This window comes from Suncus etruscus, chromosome 2 (genome assembly GCF_024139225.1).
Source record: "Suncus etruscus isolate mSunEtr1 chromosome 2, mSunEtr1.pri.cur, whole genome shotgun sequence".
Classification (NCBI taxonomy): Eukaryota; Metazoa; Chordata; class Mammalia; order Eulipotyphla; family Soricidae; genus Suncus; species Suncus etruscus.
In genome coordinates this window covers 132,758,845-132,778,939 of record NC_064849.1, presented here as the reverse complement: position 1 = coordinate 132,778,939, position 20,095 = coordinate 132,758,845, and the positions used below count along the sequence as shown (strand labels likewise).

Sequence of the window (20,095 nt, the reverse complement as noted above, 5' to 3'; positions counted from 1 at the left end):
TATGCCTCTTCTGTCTCTTGCCAGCTGACCCTCTCTAAGTAGATGGCCAGCATTACTTAGAGTCATCTTGGGAACATAGACTCTGAGCACTGTAAAGAAGGGAATTTTGTGTTGTGAGCATGAAGCTGGAAAAATGACTTAAAGGAGGGAGGCTCACATTATGAAACTTTGCAGGATCAGAGGTTCTGGGCCGGCTGTTTGGAAGGAATTATCTCATGACCTTCCTTCCCATTCAAATTTATCATTCTCAAAGAGGGAAGGGCAGAAGTGGAAATCAAAAAGCAAATCAAAGTGTGAGGCCACTTGGGCACAGCATGGTCAAACAGGAGGGGCCCGCTGCCTTGTCATACAGCAAAGGAAAAACAGGGCAGGTGTGAAAGAGTTTCCCCTTTCCAGGCAGTGTGTGCACATGATGCTTCTTTGGAGGAAGACCTACTTTGGAGGAAGAAGAATTTGCTTCTTGAATTTGGAGTTTCCAATAGAAAGATGGGCATGGGTGCCAGAGGTGGAGATGGCTTTCTGAACATCAACCCAGCATGATGGGAACTGAGGGGCATGACAAAGTATTTGGGGTTTGAGAGTATTGTGTGGTTCTGACTTCTAGCTTCTCCACTATACTTGCTGGGAAGCCCTGCACAAGTCAGCCACCTTAACCGGGTCTCAGATACTTCATATATCACCAATGAAGAAGATTATAGTTTTGTTGCACAAGGGATGAATAAACATAAAAGAATATTTATTTTGTTTTGGGACACACCTGGCAGGTTCAAGGTTTATTCCTGGCTCTGCTTCAGGAATCACTCCAGCTGGAGTTCAGGGGACCAAAAGGAATGCTGGGGATCAAATTCAGGTTGGCCATTGCAAGGCAAATGTCTAGAAAACAGTGACATTTCCTGCTTAGAATATTGTATATTGTCAAACTGATGATGAGAGCCTCTAGAAGAATTCTACTTATTTTCAGTGTATTAGACTTTTACCCCAGTTTATTACTTTTCTCTTCTTCAAACAAAACCACATAACTTGAACTAGCTAGTCCTGCCCCCCAGTTAGAGGGGGAAATAAGGGAGGCACCAGGACCAAACAGGTGCAAGACTACTAAGTAGTAGGTTAGGTACAGAGGAGACCACATATTCTGGCAGCCCTGGGGGTGAGGGAAGAGCATATGGGAGGTAGGACAAAAACGGAGGTGTAGGGAGGACAAATCGGTGATGGGAATTCCCCCTGATTTTATGTAAATATGTACCTAAAATATTATTGTCAACAATATGTAAGCCACTATGATCAAAATAAAAATTATATTAAAAAAGAATATTGTATATTGAGCATCATCATCATAATCATCATCAAAAAATAAATGCTCAATAAATAAGGAAATAGACAACAAAGCTTTTATTTCCCCCAGGAGGTGAATGCGTGTGCATGATTATTCCCCCACCTCTCATTCCCACTTCCTGGCTCCTTTCACAATTCTCCCAACCTCCATACCTACCAGAGAACTCAAACACAGAAGCACAGATTTGCAGGACAAATGGATGGTTCTTGACTCAACCTTCTTGTTAAATGACTCTGTTTTTTTTTTTTTTTTCCATTCCATTCTCCCCACTCTCTTGCCCAGTCTTCCATTCCAGGAGGAATGAGGCCTCACCCCATCAGGACCCATCTGTGGTTTTCTAAAGCCTCTCCACAGAGCGGCATCCCTGCTCTGAGCAACAACTGACAGCCAGTCACCATAGCCCTGTTCTGCCCTGTCCCTGTGCAATCAGGCGTCTCTGCTCATCAAACCATCAATGACAAGCTCATCTTAAAAAAAGCCTAGATAGGTTGTATGGGGCCAGAGTACACTCTTGACAGAAGTAACCTATCTCTAATGACTGTGACAGCAAATATCTGCTACATAAAGAATGGCACCTAGCAGCCCTCCTCCTTTATTTACCCTTTCTGAGTCACCACCCCACACTGATTCACAGGCTAAAGAGGAGAAGATGGGAGGAGCCCAGAAGGAAAGCTTGAGTTTTCTTTCAAAAAGGCAGTTTCAAAGTAATCAGACAGGCAGGAAACTTGGGGCAATGGCAAAGCTACTTGTGATTGCTATTCCAGGTCAAAGCACTCTACAGTGATGTTTCACTAAGTGAAACAGGAGGGATGATCATAGGCATTTCAAGCCTCATCTGCCACCATCCCATGTGGGTGGGACCCCATCTTAAAAAGGCTGAGTCATAAAAGGGAAGAAAAGTACAACTAATTAGCATTATCCTGGGTCAACTGTGGGTGGGGAGTGGTCATTCCTGCTCAGGCCCACAAGGATAGAGCCCACATCACACTTCTTGGAGGATAATCTGGACCAGGCAGTGTAGGCAGAGGGTTAAAGATGACCAGCTCTCAGTCTGGTCTCATGGTCTTATGGCATTCAGAAATGGGTCAGATCTTGAAGACATATTTTAAAATTGAGTCTCAGTCTCTAAGACCATAGAAGGTCTGAGAAGCAATGCAAACCTTGGGGTCTGGTGTATAGCAGAAGTCCTCCTCTTAGGGGAATTTGACCCCAGAGAGGTACAGAGTTATGGGTCTTTCTACTTGGCCCTGCTGGTACCACCCTGGGGTCAGAAAGAGTAAGATAGCCCTGCCCATAGTCTTTATTACTCTTCTCTCTTCTCACCAGAAGAACAAAACTGACCCAGGGAGGGCATCCTTAAGCACAGCACTTACAGAGCAAATGGATAATGGGTGAGTGGTGAGGGACCTCTGCTGTTGAGTCTGGAATTCTCTGTCCAGTTGACTCTGACCAGTGTTATTCCCAAAAAGATTCCTACCTGCACCAAAGGTGGTGCTGTCATTTGCCAGTCATTTGCCAGTCCTCAGCCCCTTCTCTACCATTCAAGTGATCTCCAATCTGCCTTTGATAGCTCACATGGATCACCTCAAGCTAAAATGGGGCTCCTGTTACTTCTTACTTAATTGAGAAGTCAAACTCCAATCCCTTTGTTTCATGGGCATCATTGTCCCCAAGACCTCATGATCAGTGCCCAGAAGTGCTCTACTGCTTTCCTCTAACTAGAAACCTTCCTCACACACCAACCGGTGTAGGTTGGTCACTTATTTTCTCACCCTCCAGTTTGGCATAACTCTTCTTCTTAAACTGGGTGTCTCTGATCCCTGTTGTCACAGCTGGCATCTGACACTTGTACCTGTCATCTGTTGGGTTAATTCGGACTAGGGATGTTTCTCTAGTGCAGGGGTCTCAAACTCGCGGCCTGTGGGCCATTTGTGGCCCTCCGTACAACATTTTGTGGCCCGCAGCCGGCCTTCAAATATCGCAGTATATGCGATTATTCACTTACCTAATAAACACAATAAAAATTGCATTAGTAAGAAAAAATTGCATTAAACATTTGCATACCCCGAGCAGTTCCGTTCGGGGTATACAAATGTTAAATGCGATTTTTTCTTACTAATGCAATTTTTTATTGCAAATACTCCGTAAGCGAATAATCACGAATACTTTGTGCCTAGCGCAGACATCATTTCTGCTGCTCCTGCCCACTGTCCCTTGCATTATCAGAGGCCTAAGGGAGAGAAGGGAGAGAAGTTTATTACAGAATTAGATTTTGTCATACCTTCATCATGACTTCATCAAAGCCTGCACAGTGAAGAGAAAGATTGATGACGAGCACAGATAATTTCAGGAAAAGTGGGAGATGCAGTATTTCTTTGTTGAGCACAGGGGCATCCCCACATGTCTTATTTGCTCAGAGAAAGTTCCGTGCACACGAAATACAACTTGAAATGCCATTATTCAACTAAACATGCTGAGGAATGTGCAAAATATCAAGGAAATGAGAGAGCCAAGCGGGTGGCCAGTCTTAAAGCATGTCTAATGAGGCAACAAGATTTCTTCAAGAAAGCAACCAAAGAGAATGTTGCATCAGTCAAAGCTAGTTACATGGTTAGTGAGATGATTGCTAAGGCAGGGAAACCATTCATAGAAGGAGAGTTTGTTAAAAAATGCATGTTACAGGCTGCAAGTATTATCTGTCTGGAAAAGAAAGGTCAGTTTAGCAAAATCAGCCTTTCTGCCAATACTGTGGCAGAGCGCATTTCTGACATGTTGTGACATTTATCATCAACTGTGTGAGAAAGCCAAATGTTTTGATACATACTCAGTTGCTCTTGACGAGGGCACAGTTATAACAGACACTGCACAGCTCACAATTTATGTCTGTGATGTTGATTGCAATTTTGAATTGACAGAGGAGCTGCTCACAATAATTCCAATGCATGGCCAAACCACCGCTAATGAGATATTTTGGCATCTGTGTGATGCCATTGAGAATGCAGGTTTGTCATGGAAGAGGCTTGTTGGAATAACCGATGGAGCGCCATTGATGACAGGGAAGAAAAATGGACTGGTGGCACTTATTCAAAACAAACTTGAAGAGGAGGGTGTAGAGGCCATTGCTCTTCACTGCCATATCCATCAGCAGGCCCTTTGCAGTAAATGCCTGCCGTGTGACAATGTGATGTCTGTTGTTGTGAAATGCATCAACCAAATCAGATCCAGGGGCTTAAAGCACAGGAGGTTCCATGCTTTTTTAGAGGAAATGGAGTCAGAATATGGAGATGTGCTCTATTTCACTGAGGTATGTTGGCTCAGCAGAGGAAATGTCCTGAAAAGATTTTTTGAGTTGAGAGAAGTGAAAGCCTTCATGGAGAAGGATGGGAATGCTATTTCTGAGTTGAATGATCACAAATGGCTTATGGACTTAGCTTTTCTTATTGATATCACACCTAAGCTGAATGTACAAAACAAGATGTTATAAAGCCCGGGGCAGCTTTTCAGTGCTGCCTATGACAACATGAGAGCATTCTCCACAAAACTTGTGTTTTGGAAGTCCCAGCTCTCTCAGACAAACCTTTGCCGTTTCCCGGCATGCAAGGAACTTGTGGATGCAGGCATACCATTCAGTGGTGAGAAATATGTTGATGCTATTTTTAAGCTAGAGAAGGAATTTAACCACAGATTTGCAGACTTCAAAAAGCACAGAGGCACTTTCCAAATTTTTGTGGACCCCTTTTCCTTTGATGTGAAAGGTGTCCCTCTTGTGCTTCAAATGGAGCTCAATGACTTACAATGCAACTCTGATCTCAAAGCCAAGTTCCGGGAGATTAGTGGAAAAGCAGACATGCATGCATGGGCAATTTTTGAGAGAATTGCCCCACAGCTTCCCTGAGCTTTCCCGAATGTTCAAGCACACCATGTGCCTTTTTAGAAACACATATTTGTGTGAAAAGTTATTCTCCACATTCAACTTCAATAAGTCAAAGTACAGGTCTAGACTTAATAATGATCATCTTCAAGCCATACTGAGGGTCTCAACTGCTTCCTCTCTAAAGCCAAATGTGGTTCAGATCTGTGAGAAGAAGCGCTGTCAAGTCTCTGGCATCAAGGAATAGGCAAAAGATGCCATATTCAGAAAAACTGTTCATGATCTTCACTCAATGTTCTATTCATGTTTAGAAGAAGTAATTAAAACCGTTAATAATGACATTTGAGGACCTTTTTTTGGTGAAATCCCTTATGCGGCCCTGCCTCACCCCGACTTTGCCTCCTACGGCCCCCAGGTAAATTGAGTTTGAGACCCCTGCCCTAGTGGTAAAGCACATGCTCAGTATGCCCAGGGCTCTGAGTTTGATCCCCAGCACCACATGGTCTACTGAGTACCAATGGGTCTCAGTATTGGATTGTACATCCCAAGACAAGCTTGACTGGGAATGGTCCTGGGATCTCCAAGATCTACCAGGTGTCCCTATATAAAAAAAGACCTTTGAAAAAAACCTGGCAGTTTATGGATAAGATACTGAAGAAAAACAGTTTCCAAACAATCAAGTAACCCCTTTTTTAGGTATTTTCCAAAATAAAGAAAAACTTCAACCACCTACGTTATAAGATATATTCAAATACACTCAGTAGTTTTGTTAATAATAGCTCAAACTGTGAGTCACTGAAAAGGTTCATCAACTAGTTTACAAGGTTTGAAGTCAGGACTTTGCATGTGCTCTGCTACTTGAGCTACCTCCAACCCCACCCTCCTCTTCATCAGTCTGAGTCTTGCTCATGCTGTTACCTTCCTGGTTTCTTCTTCCACTCTCAAGACGTTTGTGATTGGACTAAGTTTAAGGCAAAGTCACAGTTATCTGTTTTTATTATATATGTACATATATATTGCTTTGAGCCACACCTGGCAGTGCCCAGGGCTTATTCATGGTTCTTCACTCAGGGAACACCCATTATAGGGCTCAGGGGTTCCTATGGTTTCAGGATCTGACCCAGGTTGGCTTCAGGCAAGTTCCCTACTCATTATACTATCTCTGCAGCTTCTTAATCTTTCTATTTTAAAGTCATCTAATTAACAACCTTAAGTCTGTCTACAACTTTAATTCATTTTTCTATAAATATAGTAAAGTTTCACATACATACAGATTCTGGGGGATGAGGATATGTACATCTTTTGGGAACCCATCATTCTGCCTAACACACAGATTTTATATACACTATACAATATGTATATTTTGATTTTTAGGAGTTTCATCTCTTGGTGTTCAGGCTAACACCTGACTGTGCTCAGGGATCACCCTTGGTAGTGCTTCAGGGACTAAATCGAAGTCAATGGCATATAAGGCAAGCTTACTTTAACTCCTGTACTATATTTTCAGCCAGAAATTATATTTTTATTAGGATAAATTAAAAATGGTAGGTCAGGACTGAAGAGGTTAAGGAACTATGTATACTGGTACCTGAGTTCAAACTCTGGTATCACATACTCCCAGTTGTACTTGGCCCAAGCACCAGGTTAGTAAAGTTTAAATGGAAGGACCCCTGAGTTTTGTATGGGAGTGCACCCACCAATAGACTGAAAGTTGGAAAGATTTCATATTACTATGCAGAATTCTACTTTCTCAGCTTTCAACTGTCATGTCAAATGAAACCAGGACTCTGGCTCATCACCACTTATATCCCCCTTTTGCCCAACTCCTTCCTACCCTCCACCTGACCCAGCAGACTGAGGGTACCTTTCACCTATCTGACCCCATCTCTGTGTTAAAGAACAGAGCAAGTCTCACTCCCACAGGTCTCTTGCAGTAGTTAGGAAGAGAGCATGTTAACTCCAAAGCCTGAAATATGGCATATGGTAAGCAAGATTTGGTACATGGTATTTCACTGCACCAAGGCCAGCTGCATCTTTCTTAGTGTAGCTTAGAAGCATATCTAGTTTCCACTCTGGCATCAAGTACAGAGTAAATACTCTCAAATATTTGCTACCCAACATAAAGCTATGCCATTATCAAGTATTTTAAATGATGGCTCAAATGTCTTAAGCACTTCTTGGGAGAACAATTGAGATTTGCACAGATGAAATATATTGGATGCTCCAGGGTACACAAATAACTTTCTAACCCTTATTGATCATCTCCCAGATAAATACTTCATATTGTTGAGAAGACTGAGCAAGGGAATTTATCAGTGGCTGAAACCACTCACCTCCTCTATCCAACTGTCCAAGTAACCTGAAGGCATGCCTCAGAAGTACTCATCTGATTAAGATCCAGGACAACTACCCATTCTCTTTATCTTATACTGTTTCCTTTCCTTGTTTTTTTTTTTTTTCTGGTGGACACCACTTAGTGTTACTCAGGGGTCATTTCTGGTGCTGTACTTGAAAGTTGCTCCCTAGTAGTGCACAGGCCTCCCACAAGCAAATTCTGTGCTTAGTCCTTGGATCCATCTCCCTGGCCTAGTCCTTACTGTTTTCTTTTGCCAAACTTCTTGAGTTTTTCAAGCATCATATTCTGACCGTTGCCTGAGCCCACTCACCTACAGTCTCCAGGCTTACTATGCTCCAAGCTCCTTGATGCGTACTATTCAATCCCTTGACAGCTTTTAGTCTTCTTGTATATTCCACAGTGTGTCAGAGCAACCGATGAGTTCTGACACAACTTGAATAACAGAAGAGTGAGCTCAAGAACAAAGAGCAAGCATAGAATGTGGTGCAATCTCTTGTGTTTCTGTGCTGCATAAAGGATCAAAATTTCCCAGAAAAGCTCTGGACTGGAGAAGAGACCCTTTAGAAAATAGTTGTATAATTAGATTCCCCTACCCTACCCACTGCTTCCCACCATCAAACTTTCCACTCCAAACTCTGCCCTAAATAACATAAACAACAATCAATTCTTCAAGACTCTACCCTAGGCCTTATTGCAACCACTTATAGCATTACTATTCCAGTTGTATTGAATGGTCACATTTGCTAGGATACTGTGTCTTGGGGCTTTAACTGGAACAGCCTTGAGACCTTCTAAAGACTATTTAAAGAAAATCTACTTAAACAAAGAGATAGCACATAAAATATAAACATCAAATAAGCCCCTTAGAGGTTAGACTTTTAGATCATTCTGTTTGACCAATGCTTCTACTGGTAGATTAAGAAAAATGATAGTTTGGCATTTATATATAATATGAAAATATACATATATTTTGGAATATTATATCATATGAAATATACATATATTACATATATTTTATAAATATATATTCATTCATTTTTCATGAATGACCATTACAAAAAAGATGGGCAAGAGGAGGAATTTTCCTTTTACCACTTCTCCCCATCTATGGATCAGAAAACTTACCTAGGTTCTCTTGCTTATGTCCTAATTTATGCCCTAACATCTGGCCAGTCCCCTGTGCCACCCACAAAACTGTAACTATCTCAGGCATTCTAATACAGTTCAATATTATTATTATTTTGTTTTTATGGGGGCCCACACCCAGTGATGCTCAGGGGTTACTTCAGAAATCACTCCTGGCTTGGGGGACCATATGGGATGTCCAGGGGTCGAACAGTGGTCTATTGTAGGTTAGCACTGAAAAGGCAGACAGATGCCTTACTCCAACTGCTACGGCCCCAGTTCAATATTATTGATGTAAATCTAGGAATGATCATATTCTCAAACAAGAAACATTTTAAAAGAGGATGACATTTGCAAGCAGCCGATCCAGGACCTAAGGTGGTTGGTTCAAATCCCGGTGTTCCATATGGTCCCCCCTGCCTGCCAGGAGCTATTTCTGAGCAGACAGCCAGGAGTAACCCCTGAGCACTGCCGGTTGTGGCCCAAAAACAAAACAAAAAAAAAATAAAGAGAATGACATGCTTTATGTCCCTCCAGGTGAAAGTTAATTTATAAGCATAGCAGTTAGTTACTAAGACTTGGTAATGGTGCTAATTGTAAGCCTTGGATACTGAATCTAATTAAGCTAATGACAAATTCAGCCCAGCAAGGGTATTTTCAGAACCAGTATTTACAAACATATGCACACACAGATATTGTGTCTATTTCAAAATACAGCAATGTGTAGAAAACGAGACAGGAATTTTATGCACCCACAGAAACTCTGATGCTTTTAAAGGTTAGGAGTGTGGTTCTGTTGTAATGGCATTCACTTAATCAATCACTCTGAAAACATCTTTAGGCAAGAAAGCAAGGAGATTTAATTGTTTAATGTCAAGATAGACTGAAACTAGGCAATTACACCTGAAATTGAAGTCCAAGGCAGGGATATAGAGCACTTTTTTGTTTGTTTGTTTGTTTTTGGGCCACACCCGGTGGTGCTCAGGGGTTACTCCTGGCTGTCTGCTCAGAAATAGCTCCTGGCAGGCACGGTGGACCATATGGGACACCGGGATTCGAACCAACCACCTTTGGTCCTGGATCGGCTGCTTGCAAGGCAAACGCCACTGTGCTATCTCTCCGGGCCCTATAGAGCACTTTTTATAGTTTTTCTAGCAGTCATACAATGGTGATGGGGGAAAGTGGTATATTTATATATCCGAAGCACTGACTCAACATCACTGAAAGCATCCGATCTATGCTGCAACCACTGAAATTGATAATGTGTCAAGGTGTGTGGCAAGAGGAGGGGGAGGTTGATAGGGAGGTGGGAGATAATGGATATGGGAGCCCTGAGGAACATAGTTGACACTGCTGGTGAGAATTGATGTTGAAATATTATATGTATAAAACTCAACTATCAATAACTTTGTAAATCATGGTTCTTTAATTTTAAATTTAAAAAAATCTTAATTTTTAAAAAATAGTGAAAAAGAAAAAAGAACTGCCCATTTAGTTAACTGATGTCCTTGCTGCACAGCATTGCCCTGTACCTCCGCAGGGGACAATGCCTCCTCTGCAGTGACGCCAGGGAATTGCCAGGAGACAATGACGACAGAGTGCTTAATGGAGCAAACAATGCTGCCATCAGCAGCAGCTCTGCAGACCAGGTCTAAAGCAAAGCGCTCAGCCAAAGCAGAGAAGTGCCAGTGACTCAGTCTTGTTTGCGTGTTTCCTCTAAGAAGGTTCCATTAAGGGCCGAAATGACCTGATTACAGGGATGAGAGGGAGGTAGGAAGTCAGGCCTCAGGGCTACCCTTACACTGTAGCATTTGGTCCCCAATAGAGCTGGGCAGTTTAGCCTGGCCATTGTGGATGGAGTTCCAGGGCTTTCTCCAGACCTGGTATCCTCAGCAACTACAGCCACAGTAGATGAGGGAGGTTGTTGTCTTCTGGGTTTTCTGGTATCCCCTGCTCTGTGGGCCATGGGTAACAGACCACTACAAAGTTTAATGGAAGGAGCTGGTCACATGGGAGGCTAGCAGGAAAGGTGCTGTGTATGATGAAAAACAGGCCTTCTGCCTCCTAAAGCCTTGCCAGAGCAGATGAGGCTGCTGCATATCTAGAAACTTTCCAAATTGGCAACTGTCACTTGGGAGATTTTTGGCTCTAAGCAATAAGCCAAGGTAAAATATCCTGGTATATTCAAACTGGTATAGAAACTCTGCAGGCCTCACAGTTCATCAGGAACTCCCAGTCATAGCCCTAGGACTAATCCACATGCTTTTTCTGTCTATAGATGACCTTAGTTACCAGCTCAATGTCTACATGGTCTCAGGAATTGGTCTGGAGTCAGGATTCAAGCTGTGGCAAGCTGGGTAACAACCAGCCAGTCACAAATGTAGAAAAAGCTTCTTTCATTGGGTCCAGGTGCATAATTGGTTATCAACATTACCTGCCAGGTGGGTGATCCTTCCCTTCTGAGAAAATCCTATTCCTGTATCAAAGGGATTGATAAGTGGTTCAAAGTGAAAGAAAACAGCCCAGGGTAGAGGTGCTCTGAGGATTCCTGAATGGAAGAGGGCTTGTTGGAATCCTGAATCCAGAGAAATAACACTGCTTCCCCCCAACCCCACCCCAAGGCTGCAGACAACATGCAAAAACTTTTATTTTCCTTGATTTTGGGGTCATATCCAGTGATGCTTAGCAGCTACTCCTGGCTTTGCACTCAAGAATTATTTCTGGGGGGAGGGGTGCATATGTTATGCCAGAGATCGAACCCTGGCAGGTGCCTGACCTGCTTTACTTTCTCTCCAGCCTCAACACACTGGACTTTTAACCCTTTTTCAGTAAATAAAAAGAGTATCCTTTTGATAAGGCAGACATTCTCGGGTCAATATGATTCCAAAACATGGTACAGTAGCCAACACTAGCTGAAAGAGTCAGGTCGTAACTGCAGGAATATTCACCGTATAGACATGTACAGCTCTCTGTGTAGACAGGGCTGAGTCCAGAGGCTCAGAGCCTTCCCACTGGGAGAAATAAACAGCTGAAGAACCTCAAATTGGGCTGCAGGATAACTCCCTGGGACTTTAAAAATGATCCCTGTGGGGGGGAAAAATGATCCCTTTGGAGTCTCCCACCCAGAGATCTGATTGATGATGGGTAGGGCCCAAGCATGGAGCTCTTCAAAAGAGGGAGAAGAGGTCAACATTTACTAAAAGGTGTTTATAAAAAGGTGTAATACAATATAGAGCTGTGTACAGATCTAAAGTACAGTTTAAGATATTTTAAAGAAGCCTTCCCTTACCCTGGCCACAGAATACAGAATAATAGAAACACCTCCAGCAATCTCAGTACAGAAATTTTCAAAATCATATTTTAATTGGAAATAATTAAACTTCTTCAAGAGTATATCAATAAACTCATAGAGGTATTTTAAATAATCTTCCCTGTTGATTATAATATACTACAGGACTAATAGAAATAACTTGATTTTTTATTTTTATTTTATTTTATTTTTCTGTTTTTGGGCTACACCTGTTGATAATCAGGGGTTACTCCTGGCTATGCACTCAGAAATCATTCCTGGCTTGGCAGGGGGACCATATGGGATGCTGAGGGATCGAACCGCCGTCCATCCTAGGCTAGCGCTTGCAAGGCAGATGCCTTACCTCTAGTGCCACTTCTCCGGCCCCAATAACTTGATTTTTTTAAACCATACTCCCAGTTGTAGAAGTCTTCAAAATTTAATATTTTGTTACTAATTTCCTTTCCTTGCTTTTGAGTTTTCTGTTTTGTTATATTTCAGATAGAACAATGAATGAGTTTTTGAGGTTACATGTTTTGTGCTCACATTTTGCAAACTTTAGTCTGTTTGACAACACAGACATGCCACATACACAAATGCAAGCAGAACACCTTTTTTTTTGGTTCATAGACAGAATTTGACTCAGGCTCAGTTTCCCTCTTCCTGATAACTTAGGTGCCTGCTGGAGAAGCCCCTGGGTTCTTTTGAGTAGGCATCCAAGTATAAGGGTGCCGCTCAGAACCCTGAAACATGGGAGACCCCTTAGTGACAGGGACAGTGAGAGGTCAGAATTAAGAAGATGTCTGGAGAATGTGGACTATATTTTTATCTCTCTCAAGCAGTGCTCCTCAGTTCTGCAATTGGTGGTTCACGATAAGTCAAGATTCATTCCTTCCCATCCCCATTCTGAACAACCAGATATGATGGACATAAACATTGCACTGGGATCCAAATAAAGGAAGATTTCATGTGCCTGTGTCTGCTGGTCCAACAATACAGGAACAGTGGTCAGTACCTTAAACACTGTTTGTGAATTGGAGATCACTTTCCTATCTCCTTGGACAGGTACCCGTGGAGAGCGCGTAGGAAGAAAATGAAAGCAACAGCTTTAAAAACAGTAAAACACACAAGGGTGCAGTTCAGTGGCAGATGAAGACCTTTTTATATGCTGGGTTAAATTTCTAGCAACCCCCCCAAGTCCTACAACAACAATAAAACTGAATAGTAAAATGCAAGTGTATTACTAGAAGATCCCTAGAACACTCTTACCTTATATAGATGTTAGCCTGCCCCCCCCAAATATAGACACATAGAATGAAAAAAAGAAATATAATGAAGATGATGCTATTGTCAAAGCAACAATTGAGAGAGAGAGAGAGAGAGAGAGAGAGAGAGAGAGAGAGAGAGAGAGAGAGAGAGAGAGAGAGAGAGAGAGAGAAAGTGAAACAAGGCAATTACCTATTAAGGGCAAGGACTTACCATAGTGTGGGATGATGGCCCAGGCCATGGCAGAAGCATAGATGCCACCAATCATCCAGAACATGCAGAGCCAGCTCAGATGCTCACCCCGCTTCTCTCGGGCCAACACTTCAGCAAAATAGGAGAAAACGGTGGGAATTGCTCCTCCAATCCTGCCAAGAGGGACAGACAGTACATAAAATGCAAGTATGGGAGCTAGTGTGGCCACCATGAAATACAAAGAGCAGAACCAAAGCATGTCTTAATGGCATGTGTTTCCTCTATCCCAGCATATGGAGTGTTAATAGCTTTGTAATTTTAATAATAAAGTCTCTGTGTTTAATGTAGTTCTATTATTCCTGCATACTTCTTAAACTTGTAATTAAATGATGTTATCAAAATGAGGCAGAATGGGTCTTAAAATCCTAGTGAGCTTTTTGTTCAGGGTTGAATGTTGTGATGTATGTATATATACATATATTTATATATACACATATATTTAAATCACAGTACTTGGTAATCAATATTTTAATTAATGTATTTCAGTTTGGGATCTTCCCAGATGGGCTCTGGAGTCAGGGGTCACTCCCAATGACAAATGATTCAGCAGAAGGGATTTGATGAACTTTGGTACCTGGCACTTGAGGCATTACTGCTCCCAGCAGGAACTACGAGGGCCACTTGGGCTCTTGGACATGTCCAACACACTTCCTCTAGCCTTTTGAGTTATCTCCTTGGGCTAATTAATGCTTTGTTATTTGTTTGTCTGGAGACCATACACATCAGTGTTTAGGAGTTACTCTGTGCTCTGTGTTTAGGGACCATTTGCAGGGCCAGGAATCAAACTCAAGTCAGCATCATGCAAGGCAAGTGCTGCAACCTTTGTATTATTTCTCTGGATCCTTGAAGCATTTCAAGTGGAGATTCTTCTGATACTTCCTGTTAATTATGTGAAGATTTGGGAAAACAGGTTGAGACTTCTCTACAAGATCAACTACTACCACATATAGTCTACACTTGCTCATGGGCACTGCAACAGAATCCCTAGGGTACCTGAGCTCAATCAGACTAATCTTTTGGCTTGCTTTGTGAGCTGGAAAATCAAACTGGAATGGGCCACATACAAGGTAAATGACTTGACCCTTGTGCTTTGTCTACCATTTCTCAAATAGATCATGGAAACAAATTTTTTTTGTCTATTTTAGAGAGGCTGGTTACAGATATTAAACAGAATTACAAGAAATCCTTTTTAAACTGTTGCCTCCAAAAGCAGTGTCACATAGGAAAATATTTCTTATATTATTTCAAATAATACATGAAGATTTAAAAACAACTTAAGCAAGGAAGATGCAATAATATGAGAAACTTGTAGAAATAATAGAGAAACAGTTAAAATAATATAGGGCTTAGAGTGGCCAAGTGCCTCTTTGCAAGCATGGGGCTGGGAGCTGGAGCCAGGGCAGGGTTCCACATATCTCAAGCAAGACCCTGGCAATGACACTGACAGTGTGACCTCAGAGCCACAGCAAAGAACAAGATCCCTGCTCACTGCAACTAAAATGTGTAAGCACAAGGTCTGCTTGCAGCTCACAAACATGGCACCACGGTAAAAAGGCAGGAACTCTAGCAAGTGTGTGTGTGCCAGCACCTTGGCTGTATGTGAGCCCCATCATGTGAAACATGTGAGACAAAACTCCCCCACTTCCACCCCAGACACTGCAGCAGCAGCAACCACAGAAGTAAGTGAAAATAACAAGAAAAAGGGAGTAGGGAGCAGAAACAAGCATATACTAAGAAGCACATCATGATTCCTCACAGGTTTCTTTATGTTATGACCTTTGTAGGTTAAATTCCTTCCTTCTAATTTTTGTGTGTAAATATGATGCCAAAGAGTAATACATACACAGATTCACTTGTCAAGAACTGATACATGAATTTTCTTAGTGCCCTTGATAGGATCATATTTTACCCTATATTGTCTTTGAGGAAGGCTATGTCAGCAGCTAGACTGGATGCATCAAATGAGCTATAGTATCACTGTGCTTCACTTGGCTCAGCTAAACACAACACCATTTCCTGAGTGTATTCTGCTTACGAGGATAGGCAGGCCAGCCCTGCATGACAGGGCAGACCACTCAGGCAAGTGCTATTCATTTAACCATGGTAAGTAGCATGTTAAAAGTTGAATGGAATGCCCCCAGAGGCAGTCGACACATTATCTCTAGATTACAAAATTAAAAGTGCCAAAAAAGAAAAAAAAAAAGTGGGGTGGGTGGTAGAAAATGATAAAGAAGAGTTCTGGATGCAACAGAAGAGAAGGGCCGGGACCTTTGGACTTGGCTGGGCTATACTGGCAAGGTGACAGTACAGAACTAAACCACTAGACTCACACAGCTGAAAGTATGAGAGTTGAACTACAACAATTAAACTTAAAAGTATATCTGTCAAGGAGTCAACGTGGGATGGGAGAAAATGTGGGATCACTGGTGGAGGTATGGGGTGATGACATTAGTGGGGCAAATATTGTATACCTGGAATACTATTGAAAAAACTATTTAAAAATTACAGTATCTGATTTTTTTAAAATGAGCTTGAGCAGAAAATATTTGTATAGTTCAAATACCATTTTATTTTATTTTATTTTATTTTATTTTATTTTTTTTTTGGTTTTTGGGCCACACCCGGTGGTGCTCAGGGGTTACTCCTGGCTGTCTGCGCAGAAATAGCTCCTGGCAGGCACGGGGGACCATATGGGACACCGGGATTCGAACCAACCACCTTCGGTCCTGGATCGGCTGCTTGCAAGGCAAACGCCGCTGTGCTATCTCTCCGGGCCCTAAATACCATTTTATTAAACTTATTTTCATGATGCTTATTTACGTAAATATATTTATATTTAAATACAAATGTATCAGTAACAATATTTCTTAGTGAAAACTGCTGTTTGAGGAGTTAATAAATCTCTAACTTGACAGTATCTGTATTTGTTCTCCTACTTATGAATGTGGGAATTCTATCAATTTTTTCTGTTATGCTATGCTAAGTTATATTATGTTTTATGTTATGTTATGAATTATGTTATGTTATAAAATTTTATGCTAATATGTCATGTCATGTTATATTATGTTATGTTATATTTCATGTTATATTGCCATATTTGGCAGTCTTCAGAGATTGAACCAGAGTTGACTGTATGTAAGACAAATACCTTAACCCCTGAACAATTATTTCTTCAGTCCAGTATTCATATTAGACATAAGCAGTCCAGTTTCTAAGGACAAGACTCAGTGGAACACACAATTATTCAGTACCACTGTGCCAGGAAGAGCTCAGCAAGTTCATCATGCAGATCCCCAACAGAAAACTCAGGCATAAGGTAGCTGGTGAGAGCTGACTCTAGCCCTCAGGTATAAATCACAGCTCTCTGCCTGGCAGCTTGGGAAGCTCATATCAGGGACAACTCAATGAATAAAAAATTCAGCAGATTCTTGAACATATCATATTTTAAATAGTTTTATGATAACCTAATTTTAAAGGATAATAAAATGTCTACATCATTTTATGCTAATCCCTTTCCTATTGATGTGGAGAATCAGTTCCTCTGCATCATAAAGCCCGTTTCTAATCTATACCTTCATTTCTGCATATAGAAAAAAAAGCCCCTGAGGTACCCCCAAGAATGATTCAGTGGCAAAAATGCCTTACAAGCATTAGAGCATATGAATTTAATCCTTCATGCCTCTCCTATGCACTGACTGAACTTTTGAGGCCACAATGGAGTCTGCTATCTCCAGGCCACCTCAGCAAGGTGTTTGTGGGCACTACAAGTGAAGGTGTGTAAGCACCTTGCCACCCCTCATGAGCATTACAGCAATACCTCGTGTGCATTACAGCAATTACAACATGTGTGAGCACCACAACCAAAAGAGTGTAGCCCCCAGAGTTTTGAAGCAAGGTCTGAAACTGAAGGTGTCTCACCTCAGGACACCTTCACAGTTAAATGGGAAACCCTATTCCAGGCATATTATCGCTGACTATTGCCATAACAATAATAGCAACATTTTTCTAGCTTTTCTTGGCTTTTCATCCGTTTTATATATAAGCTCTAAATCACTTTATTTTTTTGTTTGTTTGATGGCTTTACCCACTGTACTATCTCTCTGGCCCTTTTAACCCAATTTATATGTTAAGATAGGCTAGGAAAATGGATTTCAGGTTGACAAAAATGGCAAGTGGAAGAGTGTAGGCTTGCCTGTTTGTGTTAAGCAAATGGATATTGCATAAGAAAATACCAACTTTAAGTATTTTCAAGTAATCCAGTTGAATTAGAAGTGCCTTCTTAATTTTTTTTAAAGGTGATTAGTTTTGCATGGTTGTGTTTGCATGTGTGTTTGTAAAGCACATGACAGAAATGCCAATGTCAGTGAAGTATAAAGGAATCTATTTAAATTCTTTGCAAAGTTTTTCAGACTCAAAGACTTTTAAAAACAATCCAAGTAGATATATTTCTTATTCTTCCCCTTGCCACAACATCTTTTAACCGGTAGAAAATGACCTACACTGCACTGGAATCTATTGTTAGTATTAAACATTTATTAATTAATTTAAACAATAATTCCATTTGTCTGTGACATGAGGCTCCTTAATGACGTGAACTCCACCACCTTTAGCTCTGAATTCCTTGTAGTTGACTCAATGAATACATACCACTTTCAAGAGTTGCATTTCATCAAGACTATCCAAAGATGAAGATGGCAAGCTAGGTCTCCTTGAATTATCTGTTCTGATGGCCCCAAATATCTCCGATAAAAGGGAACACAAATCTTACTTTCTGGGTCAATATGACCTCGAGAGAAAATTGGGGCACTGAAATTGATGGCGTGATAATAATGGGGCCCCCAAAGAATTTCTGAATTACTTTGTCTTAGCTGCCATGGTTACTTACTGACTAAAGGTAGAGAGTTCACTTGGAAGCCTTGGAAAGAAGGCTCACGATCATGTTCAGAATTTTAAGGAGCTCCCACAACTTATCTCTTGGTGTTTCAAAAAATATTACAAGTGGTATATTTATCTCCACTAATTAACAATTTCCATCAGTGAAATAACATAGATAAAAATCAAGGAATAGTGACCATGTCTTACAAAATAATGTTTCCTATGATTTGTTGATGAAAAGAATTCCTCTACCAAATCTTTTTTTTTTTTTTTTGTTTTTTTCTTGGGGGGGGGGCTATACCTGGCAGTGCTCAGGGGTTACTCCTGGCTCTCCACTCATAAATTGCTCCTGGCAGGTTTAGGGGATCGACCATATGAGATGCCGGGAAATGAATCCGGGACTGTCCCAGGTTGGCTTTGTGCAAGGCAAATGCCCTACTGCTATTCTATTGCTCTGGCCCCTCCCAACTAATTTTTAAACTACTTTTTCCAGTTTACATATTTATTTTTATATAATAAATTTATATAAATAAAATTTTAAATTAAATCACCATGAGATACATAATTACAAAGTTGTTCATGATTGAGCTTTCATCATATAATGTATAATACCCACCCCTACACCAGTTCTCTTTGAAATATTCTAAGTAAAAAAATAAAATTTCCCATGACTATTTCACTTCCATATTTGATGTGAGAAGAAAATATATTTTCTTACTTCTGTTAATGGCTAAGATAAAATGTCTGAGAATATCTGAGGATATAAAACATATTTAGATTCTAGGCAGATCTCAAATTCTATGTATTTAGTGAATTTTAAACAGGGCTGTTTTTGTTCTCCACTTCCAGCAGACAATATTATAGTTGTTACAACTCAAGGGTTGCAATTGGCATATTATGGGTAGAAAATAGAGGTGCTGAAATAAATCCTACAGTATTGTATTCACAAGAAAGCTTCTAACAACAAAGAACGATACAAGCGAGGCCGGAGAGATGGCATGGAAGTAAGGCATTTGCCTTGCATGCAGAAGGACGGAGGTTCGAATCCTGGCATTCCATATGGTCTCCTGAACCTGCCAGGAGCGATTTCTGAGCATAGAGCCAAGAGTAATCCCTGAGCGCTGCCAGGTGTGACCCAAAAACAAAAACAAAAAAAGAATGATACAAGCCAAACAAATAGTAATAGTGCTGAGATTGATGAACTTGTGCAACAGGAACTTATATGAAAAATAGACTTGCTTTATATTGAGATGTTACATAGTTATTTCTCACATTACCTGAAAGATATCTCGTTAACATGGAAATCTTTTTTATGACTCACTATATAATAAAAAAAGTTAGTTACTATGAAATGTGCTTAAGCTCTTTTTTGTTGAAATACTTATATAGGTGAGGCAATCAAATCAGAGTAGTTTATAAAGAATTTTTTTCAGGATTGCATATGAAATCTGTGATATTTTTTGTTAAAAGGGTCAGAGTTTAGTTATCCATAGTACTAGGAGTCACAAAAGAACAACTAGAATGAACTTTCTGCATAGGTACAAGATTAGTCATATTCAAAATAATTTAAATGACCAAATTAAACAGTATGCTGATATTTATAATTTCATAACTATTTTCTAAATACATTATTAATATTAGATTTTTCCTACTTTAATTATAAAAATAAACATTTAAAATTAATTTCTAGGGGCTGGAGAGGTAATATACTTCAGTAGGTAAGATGCC

General features: G+C 40.7%; 1 protein-coding gene across 1 annotated transcript in view; it reads right to left on the bottom strand.

The window, feature by feature from the left end:
* The window catches only part of SV2C (synaptic vesicle glycoprotein 2C), a 264,723-nt gene that overhangs the window by 91,397 nt on the left and 153,231 nt on the right, over positions 1 to 20,095 (bottom strand). The window contains exon 4 of the mRNA XM_049768762.1: positions 13,454 to 13,605. Coding sequence (XP_049624719.1) covers positions 13,454 to 13,605 — 152 coding nt within the window. The remainder of the gene's footprint in view (positions 1 to 13,453; positions 13,606 to 20,095) is intronic.